This window comes from Poecilia mexicana, unplaced genomic scaffold, assembly GCF_051168715.1.
Source record: "Poecilia mexicana isolate PSO_F unplaced genomic scaffold, ASM5116871v1 scaffold_15, whole genome shotgun sequence".
NCBI lineage: Eukaryota > Metazoa > Chordata > Actinopteri > Cyprinodontiformes > Poeciliidae > Poecilia > Poecilia mexicana.
In genome coordinates, this window is record NW_028263384.1 from 29,689,969 (window position 1) to 29,710,635 (window position 20,667).

Genomic DNA, 20,667 nt, shown 5'->3' on the forward strand with positions numbered 1-20,667 from the left:
TGGCTGCAGGCCACTGGGACCAAACCCCCCCACCAGCACCAGCACCGACGCTCCGCAACGCAATTTGTTCATATCATTCAAAATTCAATTTGTTTCCAGGACAGAAGCCAACAGAAGGAGAACCGTTTATATCAGGACTAATTAGCTGGATGGACGGAGTGAGGCGTTCTGCGGAGCCATGGAGGCGACTTTCCAAACCTCTGAACCGACGGTGCGTCTAACAGGTCAAGAGGTCACTGGGACGCTCATTTCCCAGTGACCTCTTCATCCCAGTGGATGAAGAGGTCACTCTGTTTTTATCAGTAATTCAGATAAAAAAAGAGAAAACTCATGTTTTTGTTACGAGTAAAATTCTGTATTTCCTGTTAATCTTCATGATTATGTCAACAAAAAAAGTTTAGTTTCTTACAAAGTTATGTTCAATTTTGAAACTTCATGAATTACTAGAGTGTGATATTTTAAAATGTATATAAAAACTTTTTAAGAGAGGAATTTGGATTCAAACAGCAACGATGGAAAATTTAAGGTGTCAGTTTATTTAACAATCTTGACTAAATTTCTTTCTGCATTTAAGAGATTTTTTAAAATTATTAAGCTTAAGCAATATCGCAGTGAAGTTTTTTTGTGTTTTTGAATATGGCTGTAATAGTTTTCATTCATGATATATTTTAGTTGTTAAATTAACTATTTGTATTTATTATTGAGGGGATTAAATAAAAAATGAAAAGAAATGAACATTTTTAAACCACAGAGTTGAGTTGCTCTTCACATATTAGTATATTCAACCATACAGGTAGAAAGTTGAGTGGAAGGAAGAGCCACCAATCCTTGAATTTATCACGATTAATCAATTATTGAATTAATCATTAACCCAAGTATACAGACCAAAAATAATCAGCAGATTAGGAAACAGAATGTTTTTAGCTGTATATTCATCTTATATTGAATAAAATGTTTATTTTTTATTACAAAGGAATTTAATTATTTTCTTACTTGCATCTTTTAATTTGATATAAAACAGGCTTACGTGGTTAAATGAAAAATCAGCAGAATGTGCATATATTTTTGTCCGATTAATCGTCAAACATTATCAATTGAATAATCAATAAAATAATTGTTCAAAGTAATAAGTTGCTTTAGACAATGGGAGGAATACTGAGTGGAAATAAAGTCTAGAAATACATTTTAGAGTTATTTTTAACTAGTTTTAGCTTTATTCTAATGTATTTCAACACAGCAGTGATATAAATGCAGATTTTTCTGCGTTAGAAGCTGTTTTATTCAGCCTGTTTGTTTCAGCCTGTTTGTCTGTGTCGCACCAAAGAGTTTAAACATTAACGACATAAAAAGACGCTTTACAGCCTTCAATCGGCTATAAAAGTGATGCTCAGGCTCCGCATGAGGCTTCGTTTCAGGAAAACCCAGATTAAGTGATTCTGCAAACAGAGTCCGTGTTTGAACAGGACGACTCTTGTAGCAATCTGTGTTTACAACAGATATCATGCACCGCTGCGTGGGCAGACACTGGGCTTACATAAGACTGGAAAACATTAAATTATTTTTTTCTCTAAGTGTTTGTATTTTAAAGACGCCGTCCAGTTATTTTCATTTTTTGCACAACAGAATGTACTGAGGATATAAACACAGCTGGGTATTGAAGGACAGATTTCCACAGCAGAGTTTTAGAAAGTTTTTAAAAAGCGTAACGAAAAAAGAAACTCGTCTGTCTGCTTCGTGTTCGTTTGGGTTAGTGACATCACAAGAGGCAAAAAACTGGGATCGTCTTCAGGACCTTTTCTGTTTTTCTTCCTGTTTGATCTTTTTGACTTCTGGTTTCTTTATTTCCCATAATCAGGCATCAGCCTATCAGAGCCAAGGAAAATAATGTCGCTAATGGATTGGCTATATTGCTAACATCACCCAATAGCGTGTCAGATAGCATTGCGTCTACGTATTTTAGCTTCCCAAAGTACATTTTATTGGAGATATTCCGCATGAAAAAATCTGTGAATAAGGAAATTTATTACCCAAATAGTTTGGAGTTACTACTCTCAGAAGTAGGAATACCAAACTGAGAATATGCGAGTGTTCAAAGTAAAGAGGAACTAAAGCTGATGTGAAAGCATAAACCCCGCCCCCAAAGCAATTTTGAAAAGTTCTGCCAATGTGGGCGGAGCTAAGATGCGCTAAGGGGGCGTGGTCAATCGTTGGGACCACGAGCCAACAATGTGGAGGGAGTCAAAGGAAGCACTTTGTGGCGATGTTTAGCAACTTTTTAAAGTAAGTAGCGACAAATTTAGCAAGTTTTTTCTGCTGTTGAAGATTTTTATGGTGAAAAACATGAAGCGCCCGTCGAAGAAGAGAAACGCCATCAATCAGCGCTCACTGCGCTCGCTATCCCACTCACCAATGTGCAGGAGAAATGTATACCAACAAAATGGCCGCTGTCGGGATGAGACAGAAAAGGAAAACATGTCAGACGATGTGAACAAGCGGCTTCTGATCTCTGTTCACCAGTGAACACAAAGAGTTCGAACAGCGTAAACAGATATAATCAACGTTTAAACCGATTTGAAAAGGAATAACGAGGTTCTGGTGACTGGCAGAGTAAGTACATTCTCAGCTAGCAGTTAAAAGCTACATTAGCTAGGCTAATTTAGCTAGTATGACAGTAAATATTCCTGATATTTAACTTAGTATTACACAGAGGATATTACTCAAAAATTATGATTAATAGTTATAAAGTTAGATAGGAACGAGGCGAGAACTATCTCTAATCAATAACTCAATTAATCGCACGATGAATTAAAACAAACTCAATAATTTCCATTGGTGGATTTATCGTTTTTCTCTTTGTACCAAAAACTGGATGATAAAACTCTTCAGTCTGCTGCTTTGGTCTCAATTTTATTTACTTTATAATTCATCTTATTTATCATTTTGTTTATTTATTTTGGATATTTAAAATGCCTTCCAGTTCCAGTGTTACATATTTATTAGAATTTAAAGTTTATTGATCCTTGAGAATGAGTTCTGGCATTAATGTTATGCTGTTGCCATTAAATTACTGGAAAATTATCCTTAAACCAGAATATTACTGTTTATAAAATAACTTCTGGAATAATTTATCGCCCAGCAGATCTACTGTCATAGCAATCCATACACTGCAAAAACACAAAATCTCACCAAGTGTTTTGGTCTAGTTTCTAGTCCAAATGGCTCAGTACTGTTCAAATAAGACAAAGTAACTTATAAGTAACTTTTCAGCAGTAAATATGAATTTGTTTTAAGTAAATAATTCCTTAACATTCATTAAAAAATGCCAGTTTTATAGATCATTTGACTTGTAACACGGGGAAAATGTCTTGCTGTAAGTGAAGTAATCTGTTAATGGAAACAGTTTTCAATCAGTATTAAGGATTATTGACTCAAAACAAGCTGCTGTTTCTTGTAATTTAGTTTTGTCTTATTTCAAGTGAACTAAGATATTTAGACTAGAAACTGGACCAAAAATACTTTGTGTTTTTGCAGTGCTCACAGACTGGGGCAGCACCAATCTGATGGCTGAATAACAAAAGTAATGAATAAATATATTTGATGTTGAGCTATTACGTTTATTTATTCAATAGTTTAGCAGCAACAACGGTTTGATTTTGTGTTTTTGTAGCAACTGCCTACCAAGATGGCTGTCAGTTACAAAGTTCTCAGAACCGTGTTTTCTTTAGGTAATGAATTATGTTTACGGTGGGCTTTTTGGGGAGATTTAGTTTAAAATGTGCCTGTAGCTTTAACAGAGTGAGAACAAAAAGGACAACGGCTGATCGTACAATCAGTCTGGATGCAGCTGATAGGGTGGGACGCCCTTTCCATCGCCCCAGACAAAGACAGGAACTCAATTACCGCAACGCGTGCTTCGGCGGACAGATTTACCAGCTATGAGCTCATGGCGTATCCCGCCACCACCTCTGATTATAAAAATCACAACTGCAGAAGCAAAGCATGGAGAATCCTCAGAAAAATTACACATCAGAGCCATCTGTGCAATCAACAAGAAGTAGAATATCAGGCTACAGAAGCGATCAATAACTGCAGTAATCATCAGAGAAGCTGATTGTTTTCCACTGATGAGACGGACGCTGGAGGCTGCATATATCCAATCATCTCTGCTGCACAGTTTGGTTAATCAGTATCCATGTTTCCAAATAATCCATCATCTATTACAGAGCCTCCGAGCCCGGCCGCATTAAGGCGCAGTTATGGGATGAAGATAAAAACAAAACAAATATTACAGTCACTCCGAAGCCCGTCGTGATTGCTCTGAAGATGGAGCAGTAATGGGAACGGCTCTGCAATTAAGTAAAAAGCTGCACATTCAACCGGAGTTTCACTTATGAAAGAAGGTATTGATCTGAATGCACACAGTATTTCTAAAGTCATAAAATCACAAGAGCCATAAAAATATGAAAATAAAGTCATAATATTAGAAGAATAAAGTCATAAAATTATCAGAGAATAAAGCCATAATATTAGAATGAAGCCATAATAATATGAAAATAAAGTCAAAATATTCTGAGAATAAAGCCATAATAATTTGAGAGTAAAGTTATGAGAATAAAATAATAAAAATATGAAAATAAAGTCATAATATTAAAAGAATACAGTTATAATGAAAATGAAATCACAAAATCTGTGAGAATACAGAGGTAATATTTTGAATTTATTCTTGTACTCTTATGACTTCTTTCCCATCTTCTGATCTGTTTATCGTTGTTTTCACTCTGGAAACATCACAGTGAGGAGGGAAGCCATTTCCTGTTAACGATGACACGCGCATCAAGCTTTTCATCAGAGTAATGAGACATTTGATGCGGCTTCGGAGGAGGCAGTCGGGCTCCAGGTAGCGGATTACTCAGTTTGCCATGATGCATACCATAACATAATAATCAATTACTCCGTAATGTAATCCTATTAGCCCTGGGAGGATACAAGAGCTGAGATCCAATGATTCATGTTCATCAGTCATCAGGAAATCTAATAGAGATTCTCCCGCAGGGTTTGGCTGCAGTAAGTACAAACTGGGTTCAGGGATTCCTCAGGGAGACTGCGGCTTTAAAAGCCGGGCACGTGGTTCCAGCCTGGGCGGCCATTAGCGGGCTTTGACAGGGACACTGAGAAACAGACGCAACTTCTGGTGGACAAGAAGCTGAAGCTTAGAAACTAAGAGACATTCAGTCACATTTACTACAAGGCAGGACATTTAACTAGAATTTACTCAAAACTGTTAATTTTCTGGTCATTTTTTGTCTTTTTTATCATTCCTGTTTTGATCTTTATGTATTTAGCTTTTAGTTTCCATTTTGATTATTTCTTTGTTGATTAGTTGGTTTTACAACTGAGTATTAGAGCCATACTAAGAAAAAAACATAAAATAAAACATTAAATCAGGAGAATAAAGTACTACGAGAATAAAGTTGTAATATTATCAGTTTATTTTCCTTATCCATTAAGTAATATATTGATAATGCAGTTAATGTTAGTTATTTAGTAAAATCACTATTATGATAAAATAACATGGAAGTCTCATTTCCTTCTAAAAAAGTACAGGAACAGAAACGTGAAATAAATGCAAACGTGACGTTTTGCTCATAGACAGAAATTAAAATACAGGAATTAAGTTCTCTAGATCGGCAGGAGGCGCCAAGTGTAAATGTTTTGTTAAATGAAAGAATCAAGAAATACAAGAAGAACCAAATATAATTCTCAGATTGTGTGGACTGGACTCGAAACTTTAATTTAGCTAGACAATCAAAAACTGTAAATTATCCTGCAGAAGAGGCTTAAAAACATGCAAACTGGACGTTATCTGCACAGATGTGTAAGGAAATGACAGAAAAAGATTAAATATTGCAAGATAATTAAAAGATGCAAAAGAAACATTAAGGGACCCAAAGCTGAACCTTGTGGAACGCCACAGTTTATAGAAATGTGGAGTCATATGCAAGTAAAAACAACAAAAAGGCCCATAAAGATCTGGACTTTAAACGAACCTGTAGCTCCGCCCACAGACTAAATTTGAACAATTCCACTGAAACCTTGTTGCTTGCTTTGTCAACTTTTCTAGCTTTTTTCAAAAAAGCTACAAATTTAGCATCTTTTTCTACATTACAAATAAATCACACATGCAAACTTAGAAACACTATCGATCAACGCCTCCTTTTCTAACTCCTGACTCACCACTGGGGGGCGTGTCTGAGTCAGGTGGTTCTACACCTGTGAGTCAATGCTAATCAAGCTACGCCTTTATAATTCAACTGCAGTAGCCATGGGCGTAGGAAGCGGGGGGGACGCGGGGGACATGTCCCCCCCAATATTGGAGAGAGCCACATTCGTCCCCCCCAATAATTTCACTGCAGTTGCGAAGAATTTTAAAATCTTCCACTCGCGTGCTTTTATTTGGAAGGCGCATAACAGCGCATTCAGCAGAGCGCTTCCTCCCCCTCCCCCCTCTGAACGGCTCAGAGTAAAGACAGCAGCAGATGGAGTCAGAGAAACTCCGTTTGAAGGAGGTAAACTGTCTGTCAGGGATGTTGCCATGAATATCGCTCGTTTATAACATCTTGTTGTCAGTTTACTTTCATATATAGAACTAAATCTTTTTGGTTTAGCTGTTTAAATTCTGGAATAGTCACATGTCCAAAATTTTACCACTAACTTTAACAGTTAGCTAGTCTAGTCACAATGATTTAGACTGAAACAGCAGCAAACTGAGCAACACCTGATCATACTCGACCACTTAACATGTGTTTTATATTATATTATATTATATTATATTATATTATATTATATTATATTATATTATATTATATTATATTATATTATATATTTAGGAGAACAGCAGTGCTACAATGATGTTGAAGAAAGGTGAAGAAGCTCTGGTGAGGACTTCATTTAGTTTATTGAAATATGTATTAACTGTTTTTAATTTTTAAATAAACTAAACTATTTTATTATGAGAGGAGCAGGTCAGGGAAGACATAGGAGAGCCAGTTGATGTTTCAGGGTGTGAAGATATAAAAATTATATTAATTATAATAGAACCAGAAAGGAGAACAGGAGGAGACTTATGTCAGGTTGATTTCTTTCAACGTTTCAATATTTTTTCATTATTTCCACACCATAAGGTTAATGGTTAGAAGACAATAAGAAAAGTGCTTGAGGAGAGGTTTAAAAATAAATTAGTGAAAATTTTTGCTACACAGTAAATAGAGTTGAGATGTATACATCTGAAAATTAAGTTTAAATTCTCATTCTGTATGATAAAAACATACTTTTTAGATTTAGTTCACATTCTGACACTGTACATCACTGTAGTGTCTGTTGTAAATCCATGAATCCATGCAGGAACATCAGGCTGCAGAAAGTCAGAGGGAGGCAGAGACAGAAACACATATCTGTAGATATTTTAGTTAAATGTTTGCGGCTGAAAATGACAGGAGAAAAAAAACATTTAGTCTTTTTGCCTCAGTGTTTTTCATGAATCTTTGGTAAGTTACTGAATGCAGGGCTGGAAAGTGAGACTGAGTTAACATTGAGGAGCTAAGGTGTCTGTTAGACGTGAAAAGTATAAGTTTTGTTTATTTTGTAGATCAAACTGTTGCACTGATGTAGAGAGATGTTCAAGAAGAACAAAACTTATTTTTTAGATTTTATTTTTGTTGGTCAAACTGCTGTATTGAGTTTAAAACTGTTGTGTCTTATTTTATGAGCTGTTTTCTACTTTGGTTTTAGAAATAAGTAGAACCTGTTCAATTGCAAGTCAATTTATATCAATGCATTTTGACCAATAAGATACATCAGAATCTGGTCGGCTCTGTGCTACCAGAGTATGTAGCTTGCTAGTTGTGAGGCAAATGCTAAAGTGAGTGTTCATCCTGGAATGACAGTCATTATACTGCATAACTTTAATCTGATTATTGGATTGTAAATAGCAACGTGTTAGAATACTTGTTACTGAAACAAGGGTCAGATTAGAGTAACGCGTTACTGATGTGTTGATGGCATAATTGTTTGACATTTCTGCTCAAGCTATTTACTCATCTGTCAGGTTTCCGATATGCGTCCCCCCCAATGACAGACTCGTTCCTACACCCTTGGCAGTAGCCACCATTCAACCCAGAGAGGGCAGCACTGAGACGGTTTTACATGAAAATGTCAAAATTTGCACTGAGACGAAAGGTCAGACAGAACCCTCAGTGACCAAGTCAGACAGTTTATCTGCATAGAAACAGTTAAAGTTACTTTTTAAAGCTGCAGTACGTAACTTTTATAAGGAATATGTTTTTTTTCCATATTTGTTCACCATGTTTGTAAGGAGACAGATAATCTGTGAAAAGATAAAATTTTCTCCACCTCCTACTTGAGCTAATATTGCTGTCTGAAGAAAAGCAGCAAAGCAGCGCTCCCGACCAAAAACAACCAATCAGAGCCAACAGGAGGTCTTGGTGCTGTCAATCATCCTCATGTATGTGCTGTTTTATCTGCTCTGTGTGACGGCAGATAAAGCCGTTTATCTGCCGTCATCTGTGGCTATGCTAACTAGCTTTAGCATTCACAACAGGCTTCGCTAGCTACAACATAGCAAAGAGGGTGATTAACAGCGCTAAGACCCGCCTCCTGGCTCTGATTAGTTGTTTCTACTTAGTACTGGGATAAATTAAGAGGAGCTTAATTTTTTCACAGATTATCTGTCTCATACTGTCACAACATAGTGACAGTTTCAACAAATATGTAAAACATATTTTTCTGAAGTTGCTGCAGCTTTAAGTCTGGATGAGAAGCTGTGGCGTTTTCCCAAACGGGTCGTTTCATAGAAACTCACCACAGTAATAAAACCATTCTGCCACAGAGACTGGGTAACGGATTCTCTGAAGCAATTCAATCGGCTCATTAATGGCACATTTGGGTTAGCAGGCAGTTGGTTTCCTTTCATTCAAAGGTTGGTTTGGAGAGCTTTTATTACAATTTGATAAATAAAAATCACCATTTTAAACCAATAACAATGCAACTATAATTGGTACACGACTGGGTTTGCATATAAGGACCCTGTTGGGCCCTCTGTACCAGTGCAGCTTGAGAAAAGCACATGTAAACATGTTGACTGGGTGTTTTACTGGTTTAATATGAAAATAAATGAGGAATATGATAAAAGCTGATTTCAGACCTAATGGGAGAGATGCACCGTTGTTTCAGTTTGTGAGAAAGCTTTTCCCTGCGATCTTTCCTTCACCTCTTTGTGTCTGCAGATCCACGCAGACACAAAGAGCCGCGCTCGTCCTTCGCTCCGTTCCTGGCGAGCGCCGGGTCAAACGCAGCGCGACTGGAAAACAACTTGTCAAAACCCATGAAGCCAGGGGTGGCGGCTAAATGCCCCCGGGGCGACACTTCGATCCCTGTCTCCTTGTCCTTTCACCGAAGAAAATTAGATTCCAGCCATGCATGAGAGGAAGTCTGACCCTGAACTGACTAGAGCTGGATGTCAAACTCATTTTGATTTTGGGGCAAAATAGAGATTATGAATGTCCTTAAAGGGCCGGTGGCGGTAAAACGTGTTGATAAAACCCATTAACAAACCTTTAAAATATGAATAAATGGCCGCTCTGCCCTCCATGGGCTTCTTCAAGGTGAATAATACTGAATATAATTTCACACTGATGTAATTTGGTACTAGATATATGAAAACTACGGAAAAAACAGAATTCTGGCTTTAATGAGATCAAAAGACAGAATTCAGATTGTTTATTCAATGATTCTGACTTTTGATCTTAAAGATTAAAGTCTGAATAATTCTGATAAATTCTGGGGAAAAAAGTCAAAATTTTAAAAAAAAGAATTCAGATTTTTTTTCCTCTTCGACTGAAAACTGTTTCCAACGTTTATTGTCAAGGCTACATTTATGTTTCTCTCTGGGCCACATAAAGCTTTAAGGTGGCCTGGATTCGGCCCGGGGGCCTCGAGTTTGAACCATGTGGATATTAGAGTTTTAGCCACACTGCAGGACTCTGCTTGATTGGTTACAAATTATCTCAAACTGTATGAAATATAACAATATGTGTTCTAAAGTTGTGCCAGTTCATAATGGGGTTCTGCAGGGATGTGTATTAGATCCTCTTCTATTGATAAATGATGTCAATCAATTGGGACGGAATGTGTCTGATACTAATTTGCATATTTATTGAATCCACAGGCTATTGAACCATTATAAAAACGTGACAGAAAAAAGATTTTTTTTAAATGCAAAATGTGTATATATACATTTATAGAACAGCTTTGACTTAATTACTGTTCTAAGTGTCTCTTTCTTTCAGCAAATGGCCTTTTTTGAGTCTGTGTACTCCAGTAAACGATTAATTGAAAACTAAATTAGATGAAAATTACTTCGAAAATCAATTAATAACGATTAATGTTGATGAATCACGATTAATAATTCCAGCCCTATCCAGAGCTCCATCATGGTTTGCACTTTGTTTTTCAATTTATTTCAATAATTGATTCATCACCATTAATTGTTTCAGAACTAATACAGAGCTATATCTGAGCCAAAAATGTGTTTTTTGTTCCTTCATTTACTTCTTTTTAAAATCTAAATAAAGCTCAGGCAGAACAGCTGAACATCTTTAAAATCAATAAAAATATATGGAAATGTAACTTTTTTACAGTTTAATGTTAAAGTCTAAATTCTTTCATGTTCTAATTATACTAAGAAGACAAAGTGGCAGCAGGCGGGACATTGATTCTCCGTCCACATGAACCACAAGAGCACCAGCTTCAGTGAATTACATAATACAATAAGGAGCTAAATCAAATAGCAGCAAGTATCAAATGAGATTTATTGTTCTGGTCCTTCTCAGAAGCAAAAAGATGCTGATGTAAATGATTTCTCCAAATTGGGGAGGAAGAGGAGCAGCTGAGGAGGCTGTGGGGGAGGGGCAGGTTTCTGGTTTCATAGGTCAGAGAGCGACGCCGGGTCAAAGCTGCAGCAGCAAGGTCACAGGGAAGATAAACCGATCGATGCGCTGCTTCGAGATGTTAACGGGTTCGGTTAATTTTCTTACAGCAGGTTTGGATGCACAAAGAGCAGCTGAAGAGAGAAAGCTGCTCTGATTTATTCTTAAAACAAAAAATCCTTAAAATAAACTCATCTTTTAATGCAGAAGCATTGAAAAATGTAGGCAAATGTTTAAATTAGAGCTGCAGCTACCAATTATTTCAGTAGTCAATTATTCTGACAATCGATTAATCAGATACAAATTGGCACATTCAAGAAAAGAGATATCAAAAACTGTAGATATTAGCTTCTCAAGTATCACTAACATGGTTTCCCCTGTGTATTAATGCATATAAAGGTTTAACTGGCATTTTTAACTATTAAATTTGGCAGTCATAAGTGTTTTTAGAAACAGTTTCAAGTATTAGTGAATACTGGGGGTCATAGGTGGTTCTAGACAGGGATTTTCCTCCCTATTCTGGCCCTTAAGCTGAAGCAATGATACTAAATCAGTTTGTTTTGATGAAATAGGAAATTGGTTGTAATACAGGAACTGCACTTAGACAGTTAAACTGTGAGTTAATTGAAAGCATATTTTTTCAGAGCTGTTGAAATTGTGGCATCAGTAGTTCTGAATAGGAATGATTAATGGCTTGATTAGTCGATTAATGGTTTATCAAAATAAAATTAGCTCCATCAGATTAACTAATTAAGGCCGCTTAGACCTTCTTTTAGAGTTGTAGTTTGGCCTCCGTCCAGCAGGGGGCGCCGCTCGTCATTCTGAAGGGGAGAAATAAACAAAGATGGCGAAGCCAAACCAAACGGGAAAGAGGAATGGTCCAGAGTCCGGTTTGGGATGAAAAATGCACTTTATACGGTTCTGTTTAGAAATATAAACTTCCAACAAACTCCTTAAGTTATAAACTTAATAGCGGTGATTCAGCTGAAATGTATGTCGGAGCAGCTTCAACTTCTGAGACAAAAGCTCCAGAGGATTTACATTTATCCCTTTATGTTATGGAAAGACGATCGGAACTTTAGATACAAGAGAAACGTATTTTTAAGGAAATATCCGCTTAATTAATCGTTTACATTAACGATGTTTCAATGACGTCCATTCCTAGTTTTGATAAAACTTATTTCTTAGTTTATTTATTTATTTATTTAAATGAACCGAACTGTAATGTTTTTACTCTAATAAAATATTCAAAAGGCATCCAAGAAGCATCCAGTTCTTCTGCAGCACAAACTCACATTTAAAGCCTCTGGCCACTGATTTTCAGTTTCCTTTGTTTGATTATTACCTCAGCAGGAAACGCCCAAATAATCACTAACCTGAAGATCTGATTGTCTAAATGTACAAATAATGCACTAAGCTAAAAGTCAAAGAGAAATACACGCTGTAAATTAATCCGTTGTGTCATGTGGAGGGTGCTTCACGTCCAGGACTGTGTGTGTACTCATATAACAGGCTGTATTTTTTATGTTTTATGCTTAAAGAAGACAAACAGGCGGTGTTTACCCAGAGATAGGAGCAGCTGCTGCACACCTGCCCGCCCGGCCCCTTGTTGCAACAGGCAGCCAGGTGATGAGCGCCGCTCTTTGGCCGGGGTCGACATGTCAGCGCCCATTTAATTACAGCCAGCGGCCTTGACCAGCAAAAACACTCAGACCAGACCGATGGTCTGCGCTGTGGGGGCCGATAACTGCTGCATCAACATGAGGAAACAGGGCCGGTTCAAGCCTTTTTGGGGCCCTAAGAAGATTTTTATTTTAGCTCCCTTCCTGCTTTTAGCATCAACATCAGATGCTTCATTATTCCTGTGCTGCTCTATGTTTATCACTAGCATCATTTTGTAATTAGTTACATCATATCAGTGTTATTATGGCTGTTGAGTTTAACCTTACAGGAGCAGCAAACTAAAAATATTTAGACTTTGCAAAAACACAAAATCTTACCAAGTAATTTTGGTCTAGTTTCTAGTGAAAATATCTTGAAATAAGTTACTTGTAAGTTAGACAAAACTAACTTACAAATAACTTTTCAGCAAGATTTAGGAGCTTAAGTCAATAATTCCCTAATATTGATTAAATAATTCTAGTTCCACTGGCAGATTATTTCACTTATAAATAAAACATTTTTCCCATTTTATAAATTAAGTAATCAACCAACGGAACAAGCAGTTTTTCATTAATATTAATGGATTATTCCTATATTTTGCTGAAAAGTTACTTATGAGTCAGTTTTGTTTTATTTCAAGTGTGCTAAGATATTTTCACTAGAAACTAGACCAAAAATACTTGGTAAAAGTTTGGGGTTTTGCAGTGTATTTGTCATATTATTTTAGCTTTTTAAAAGTAACATCAGCTGATAAACACTAAACTTACAGTAAACAAGTTGACAAGTTTGATATTATATTTCCCCAAAAGAGGCAGCAGAAGTAAATGACAATAAACATTATTTGTGCAAAAAAAAAAAAAAAAAAAGAATTTTTTTCACAATAGTTTGTATAATCTAATGTTATTTTAAGGATATATCTATATTTCAATCATGGTGGCTTGGTGCTCTTGGAGCCCCCTGGTGGTGTGGGGGTCCTAAGCAGCCGCTTATGCCTTGGGCCGGCCCTGCCCTGCCCTGAGGGATTTGCTGACATGAAATAGACTTGTTTACAACCGTTACTGTGTTGTTTATGACCACTTACAGCTTCTAATAAGTTTTATCCTTGATTAAAGCAGGGATAGAAACCTCCGGAGTTGCTTTTAGTTAAATTTTAAAACCAGGAGTTGCACATATTGGCCTGTTTTTAACTCAAGTTTCACATTCTGCATGCTTGCAGAGAAAAGCAGGTTTATATTTAGCCTGCATGAGGGGACAGTGTTGGTACAGTTGGGCTCCAGGATTGTGAATAGGATTATGATATTATGATGTTTATTTGACTCCTCAGCCATGCCACACATAACAACCAACGCACAATGGCATATTTCTGCGCTGCGCTTCGTGTTCAAGTTGCTTTGTGGAAAAAAGAAAAGTGCATTCAGACTTTTCAGATGTACTTTTTTCCTGTCTGCAAGTTTTTCCATAAAATGCATCATGTTTGGTCTGTAAATGACTACGAATGCATCAGCCAAGTGCATTTAGAAAAAAAAAAGATTAGAGAAATATGCTTTGATGCATAAACTGGGATAATCTATTTAATAATTAATTTCCTGATTAATTAGATCACTGCAAATTGAAGCTTTTTTAATTACATATGTTATTTAGTTTACATATATTTACTTATTTTACAATATATTGCATAATGATTCAATGCAAACAACATCTCACTGTTGTACACAATTTGTCTTACAATAAAATAGCATAAAATTTTGTGGGAGAAAACAGAAAAATAGTTTTTGTTGTACATTTTAATGCTTTTTGTAATCTATTAATTTAATCCTGATTATTCTAACTGTGAAAACGGTGAAGATTATTACCACAAAAACAGGGAGAAAAGCTACAGCTGAGTTTTCTCAATGTCCTCCAGGTAAAAAAGAAAATAGTGATTAATCAAAATTGGCAGGTTTGACTTCGAAGATGATCAGATTGATATTGGCCAGGAAAAACCTGATCAGTTCATCTTTGACATCTATTATTCTGATGAATAATATATTTATTCAGCCTGGATAATTAAACATAAAGTGTCATGATATTTAATAGTTTTTGTTCATTTTCAAGCACCTTCAGCTACATTTCATATAAACATTATAATCATCTTTTTTCCTCGTCATCCTGCAGCTTTAACATTAAACTGAGATTAAACTCCGTCTTACCTCCGAACAGCAGCAGCAGCGGCAGCGCAGCGACGTTTCCCGGAGAGAAACCACAACTTGGCTCCATATTCACGAACCATAGGTGAAAGTTTCCCGATGAAGACACGAATCCCAAAACTTTCCTTCAATCGGGAAGAAGAAGAAGAAATCAAGTCAGAGCGGAGATCGTCGCGATAAAACGACCGGAGTGCGTCCTCCGCTCCGGGGGGAAGCTGGGTGAAGTCCTCGGTGTCCCGCAGACTGGCTGCTGCTGCCTGGATGGGGAGGAAGAGGAGGATGAGGAAGAGGAGGAGGAGGTTGACTGCTTCACTGCCCCGCTGCTTCCGCTGCAGGTAGCGCAGCATCCACAGGAAATTTAAGAGCAATAATTAACCGGCAGGTTAGTTATCTCATTAACGCTCCGCAGGGAGGAAATTATTTATAATTATTTCTAGATGTGTTTCAGGTTGGTTGTCGAGTAGTTTCCTCTCCGGTTTTTGTTTATTTGCTTACTTATTTCGTGTAAAATTTGCAGATCTGTGCCCTGGACAGGGGCAATGCTAGACTGAAAGTGAGACTGGGGCACAAGCTCGAAACAGACCCCAATTTTATCTACTTATTTATTGGCAACAGTGGTGAGACTTTATTTACATTTTTAATCTGGTTAATTGCAGGTTGTATAATTAATTAATTGTAATCAATTGCATTTTAATCAAAAAATAGACAAAATAAGCAACATGTTATCTCAAAAACATGTTTTGCTACTAAATAATGTAATAAATAGACATATAGCTCAACATCAAACATGTTTAGTTAGGATTTAGCAGAAATAGCTTAGCACACTTACAATAACACAAAACTAACTTGTAAACAACTTTTAAGCAAGACATAGGAACTTGTTTTGATTAGTGTGTAATTAATTATTTAAATCAATCACATTTTATTTGACAATCACATTTGCAACATTTTTTAACTCAAAAAACATTTCTGCTGCTAAATTATTGAATAAATAGACGTATTAACTCAACGTCAAATATATTTATCAGTTATGCATGTTATTCATGTTATCCATCCATCCATCCATCCATCCATCCATCCATCCATCCATCCATCCATCCATCCATCCATCCATCCATCCATCCATCCATCCATCCATCCATCCATCCATCCATCCATCAGGCTGTGTGCACTGCAAAAACTGTGTTTTTGGTGTAGGATTTAGTGAAAATATCTTAGCACACTTACAATAACACAAAACTAACAAGTAACTTTTCAGGAATATATGGGAGCTTCTTTATGTCAATAATGTTGATGAAAAAGTTCTAGCTAGAAGTGACATAAACTACAAGTGGAGCAAAACATTTTAACTTATATGAGGAAAATCTCGTATTTCACTTATGACAACTATGTTTCCACCAATATCAATAATTATTTACTTGAAATAAGTTCCTATATGTTGCTGAAAAGTTACTTGTAAGTTAGTTTTGTCTTACTTTAAGTGTATTAAGATGTTTTCCATAGAAACTAGCCCAAAAATGCTTGGTAATATTTAGTTGTTTTGCAGTGCGTCCCTGCAGCAGCCCTGTGGGACCCCGGTTTGGCCCTCACAGATGCGTCCAAGCTGCAGGCGGTGTTTACAGCGTGGTGGTTCCCTGTTGTTGTGCGGCTGGATGCTGCAGCCTGGGGCCGTGATGAACCGAGTCCCTCACAGGCCACTGGCCTTCCACTTCAACTGTCAAACACAGTGAGGCTGCTGCAGAGGCGATGGCAGGACATAAAAATTAAAAACATTCACTCTGTCAGTTTTTAAGGCTGAAAGCAGGATACTCTGAATGTAGCAACATTATGAATGAATGTTTTCTCATGTTTTCTTCACTTCCAGTCATCTGGATCTGATATGAGAACTTTATTTTCACACTTTTCTAGCTTATGGCCTTTTTTATTTTTGTCAAATTATAACCATTATTCAATTTACCACCACAGGGTTGTGCCTGAAGCTGATGTGTTGTGCAAAATTCACCTTTTGCACATTTTTGTACTTCAACTTGGGTCTCAACTGCTTCTAAAAACAATTCAAGTGCTAAAAAAAAAGACACCCGCTGTGTTTTTGGGATGAAGTTAATGTTTTTTAGTGTCTGGCAAATGAGCCATTTGAAAAACCTTTGAAATGTAACGTCACGAATCAGCAGGGATTGCCCGTTACCTAGCAACCCCAGCAGAATTCCGCCCGTTACCTAGCAACCAGGGCTGAGTTCCAGCACATTTGGTCAGCTGGTTTTACCTCTCTGTGCGCTGTATAATGGCTGCTGGAAAAGAGCAGTGTTTTGTTGTTAACTTACCATTCAGAAACCACTTGCTGGGTTTTTGCTGGTTGTGTCAGAGGCTCCACTTTGGTTATAATGAATTCCAATTAATAATTCCAACCCTGACTGTCGTCTTCTTGAGAACGTCTTGGGAAAACAGTGTCTTCAGTCAGAGGCTGCTTCAGATTCACTGTAACACACACCACTACAGGAGAGTCTGTCCTGCCAACAGCTACCACCAGCTACAATAACTCTTTGAAGAATTTAAATTAATATGAGTTACAACAACATTTAATTGGACTGAATTGTATAATTGTTGGTGGGTTTATTTGTGTACAGGTATGTGAACGTATGTATATGTGTACATGTATGGACACAGGGTATGTGTTATGTAAATGTAATTCTTTATTGAGTGCTCTACTCTCCCCCATGTAATACTACGATAAATACAGGTGATAATTACTGCTAAGCTAAGCTAATTTTGCTAGTTAGCTAAGACGGACATGTTGCCTACTTGTTTCTATGTTCTTCCAGTCACCAGAACCTCGTTATTCACACGGGGAGTTCGTCCGTCCTTTATAAATCTGTTGAAGCATCGATAGTATCCGTACGTGGATTTCAGGCTCCTCCATCTTGTCGTTCTTCTTTCATCTTATCTGTCTCATACGGGTCGATCTCAACAGCAGCCATTTTGTTGATAAATATATATCTTGCACGTTGGTCAAGATTGTCAATATACTTTCTTTTTGATGGTCTTGAAGCCATTGTTCATCTATACTTTGATAAAATGGCGCAGATCACTTCCGGTTCAAATTTGTGGGAATTAAAATATAATAAAACTTTAATTCCATATCGTCCACCCCTATTACAGATTTGTTTAATTTCCGTTTGGTATCAAAAAAGTATTTAGCTTTAATTAGACTGTGTGGATCTAAATCTAATCCTATCTTCTGATCATTTCCTTCTGTACCGAGGGAGAGTTTGGGCATCTTAATGTGACATTAGCAGCAGGAGGAGCTCATTGAAGATGAGATAAAGTTTCCATATCTGATAGATCGCAGCCATGTTGAGACGCAGGCGCCCTGCGGATCAATAGCAGCGTATTGGTGCGAACATGGCATGAGTGACCACATTGTGTCTGTTTTATTGATGTTTCTTTGTGTTTAAGTTCAGCAGAAATTCAACCTGAAATCAGAAAATAACATCTGTCACAGCTGTGAATTCTCCTCATGATGCTGCTGATGTTTTATATCACCTTGAATTCATGTTTCTATTTAATGCTAAGCTTTATTATCACATGCAAATGTGCCAATAAACTGAGGTGAGTCTATTGATTTTCATTTCTTAAGAATCAGCGTTTCGTTTCCATTACTGGCACAGTCACTTGGAAAAGCTATTATGGACTTGGGTCTTGTTCAAGAAAGCAGGACACACCTATTGGGACCCAAAGAGCAACTTCTGCTTGGAAGACAAACCGCCTGGGCAGGTTGGATAAGAGCCTCTGTGATGCTACACAGCCAAAAATGCACTGCAGTAATTTGAGTTATTTAGCCTGTCAACAGAGAAAAAGAGTTAGTTTTTCAAAGCAATATTTCTATTACATCATTCATTCATTGATAAATGTCACAGTTTCAAACTATAAATTTCATTAGCAAGCTAAAAATGCAGTTCACAAACTATACAGCTGATTTTACAAAGCAAGCTAAATATTTAGCTACACGCTTAAGTTAGTTTATAAACTAAATATTTAACTTGGAGCTAAATATTTAGTATAAGCTAATATTTTGTATTAGCTTGCTAATTAAATAATTTGTTTAAAGCTAAATGTTTAAGTTGTAAGCTAAATATTTGGCTAGTAAGCTAAACATATTTAGCTTACAAATTAAACAATTAGCTTACAAACAAACTAGCTAGCAAGCTAAATAGCGTACAAAGAAAATCAAGTTAATATCTTGCTTGCTAACTAAATCATTTAAAACGAAATATTTACATTGTAAGGTAAATATTGACTTTGCTAACTAAATATTTAGTTTGCAGCTAGTTAGTTTGAAGTTAAATATTTAGCTTTCTGACTAAATATTTGGATTCAAATTAAGTATTTAACTAGAAAGCTAAATATTTCAGTTGAAGCTATATTTAGTCAGCAAGATATAAACCATTTAGTTTGCAAACTATATATCAAGTAAACTAAGTACTTTGTAAGCTAAATATGTCGATTGCTAGCAACATGGCATGCTAAAAATTATCTTGCTAATTTTTTAGTTTGAAGCTTAATATTTAGCTTTGAGGGTACATAGTTAGCTGTCTAATTAAATATTTCGTTTGAAACTGTGACTGTGATAAATATGCTTTAAAACTTGTATGTCAGGGAAAAATAACAGAAAATTTCTTCTGTGTAGCTTTACAAACGACACCCCACAGCCGGTGTTACGTCAATCCGCGTTTCCCCATCAGATACGGTTCCCCCATCGTCTTCTTGGTAGTTTGTTGCTTCCGGGATTAGCAGTTTGATTCTGCTTTCAATTAATTAACAAGGCGGACATAAACACCTGACCTCACGCTGAGAGACACGCCTCAAATAAATCACCTCAGCGTCCATTCATCCTGAAAACCGACTCAGAAAAACGAAGCCGTAATTTAATTAGCAGCTTCATGTTGTAAAATCCATGTAATTGTCCGACATTTTAAAGCCCCAGCTTCGATGGGGCCTCGCCTTGATGAAACGAATCAGTGTAATTTCCTAAATCTGCTAACAGACCGAGTGCAGAGGTGTCGGTCCCATTAGCAACACTCCTCTCTTCAGCTAGCGGTGCATCTTGACCCCTATTAAAGTACCGGCAGATGGCTCGCGCACGCACACGGCTGCACACAATAACAGGAGGCGTGTCCATGGCAACCGGCTCGTAATGGCCGGCCTGGAGTGTGGCGGAATCACTTGGCCTAATTTGTTAAGTACCACATCAGTGGATCTGATCTAATCAGTCTTGTTTTATGCGCAAACCGAGAGGAGCCGACATGTTGTTTAGAGACCGACCGGAGGTTTAATGATGATAATAAATGAACACTTCATAACCTTTTCCAGACCGCGGCGTTGTGGCTTTCAAGTTTAGGGATTTCCTTTTATTTTAGCCAATAGAAAGAGGAATAACTTTTATTGCAAGCAGGGTGTTCTCACAATGACAAAATTAGAAAAATGCAACCTTTAATTTGTAAGGAAATGGCCATCTGTGGTGAAATAAACCAGGCTTTTCTGTGAATTTTTTTTCTCACAAATTGGTAGAGTTCCGTTTGTAAAGTTACACAGAAAAATAATAAACAGCAAATATTTTAGTTTTTTTAGCCTGTCAGACAAAAAAATCATGTGGGTGTTCATTTTTTTAAGTCTTAATTTGAACAAATTTTTCCTACATTTACAAATGTCACAATTCTAAACTAAATATTTAACTTTAGCGCTAAATATTTAAACTAAATATTTAAATTGAATACTAAATATTTAGTCTGGAATCTAAATATTTACCTTTATGGTTAAAT

General features: G+C 36.7%; 1 protein-coding gene across 1 annotated transcript in view; it reads right to left on the minus strand.

Moving 5' to 3' along the window:
* Positions 1-14,921, minus strand: part of ret (ret proto-oncogene receptor tyrosine kinase) — a 35,418-nt gene extending 20,497 nt beyond the window's left edge. Inside the window, exon 1 of the mRNA XM_014992295.2 lies at positions 14,855-14,921. Within this exon, the coding sequence (XP_014847781.2) occupies positions 14,855-14,921 (67 nt within the window). The remainder of the gene's footprint in view (positions 1-14,854) is intronic.
* Between the last annotated feature and the right edge of the window lie 5,746 nt (positions 14,922-20,667).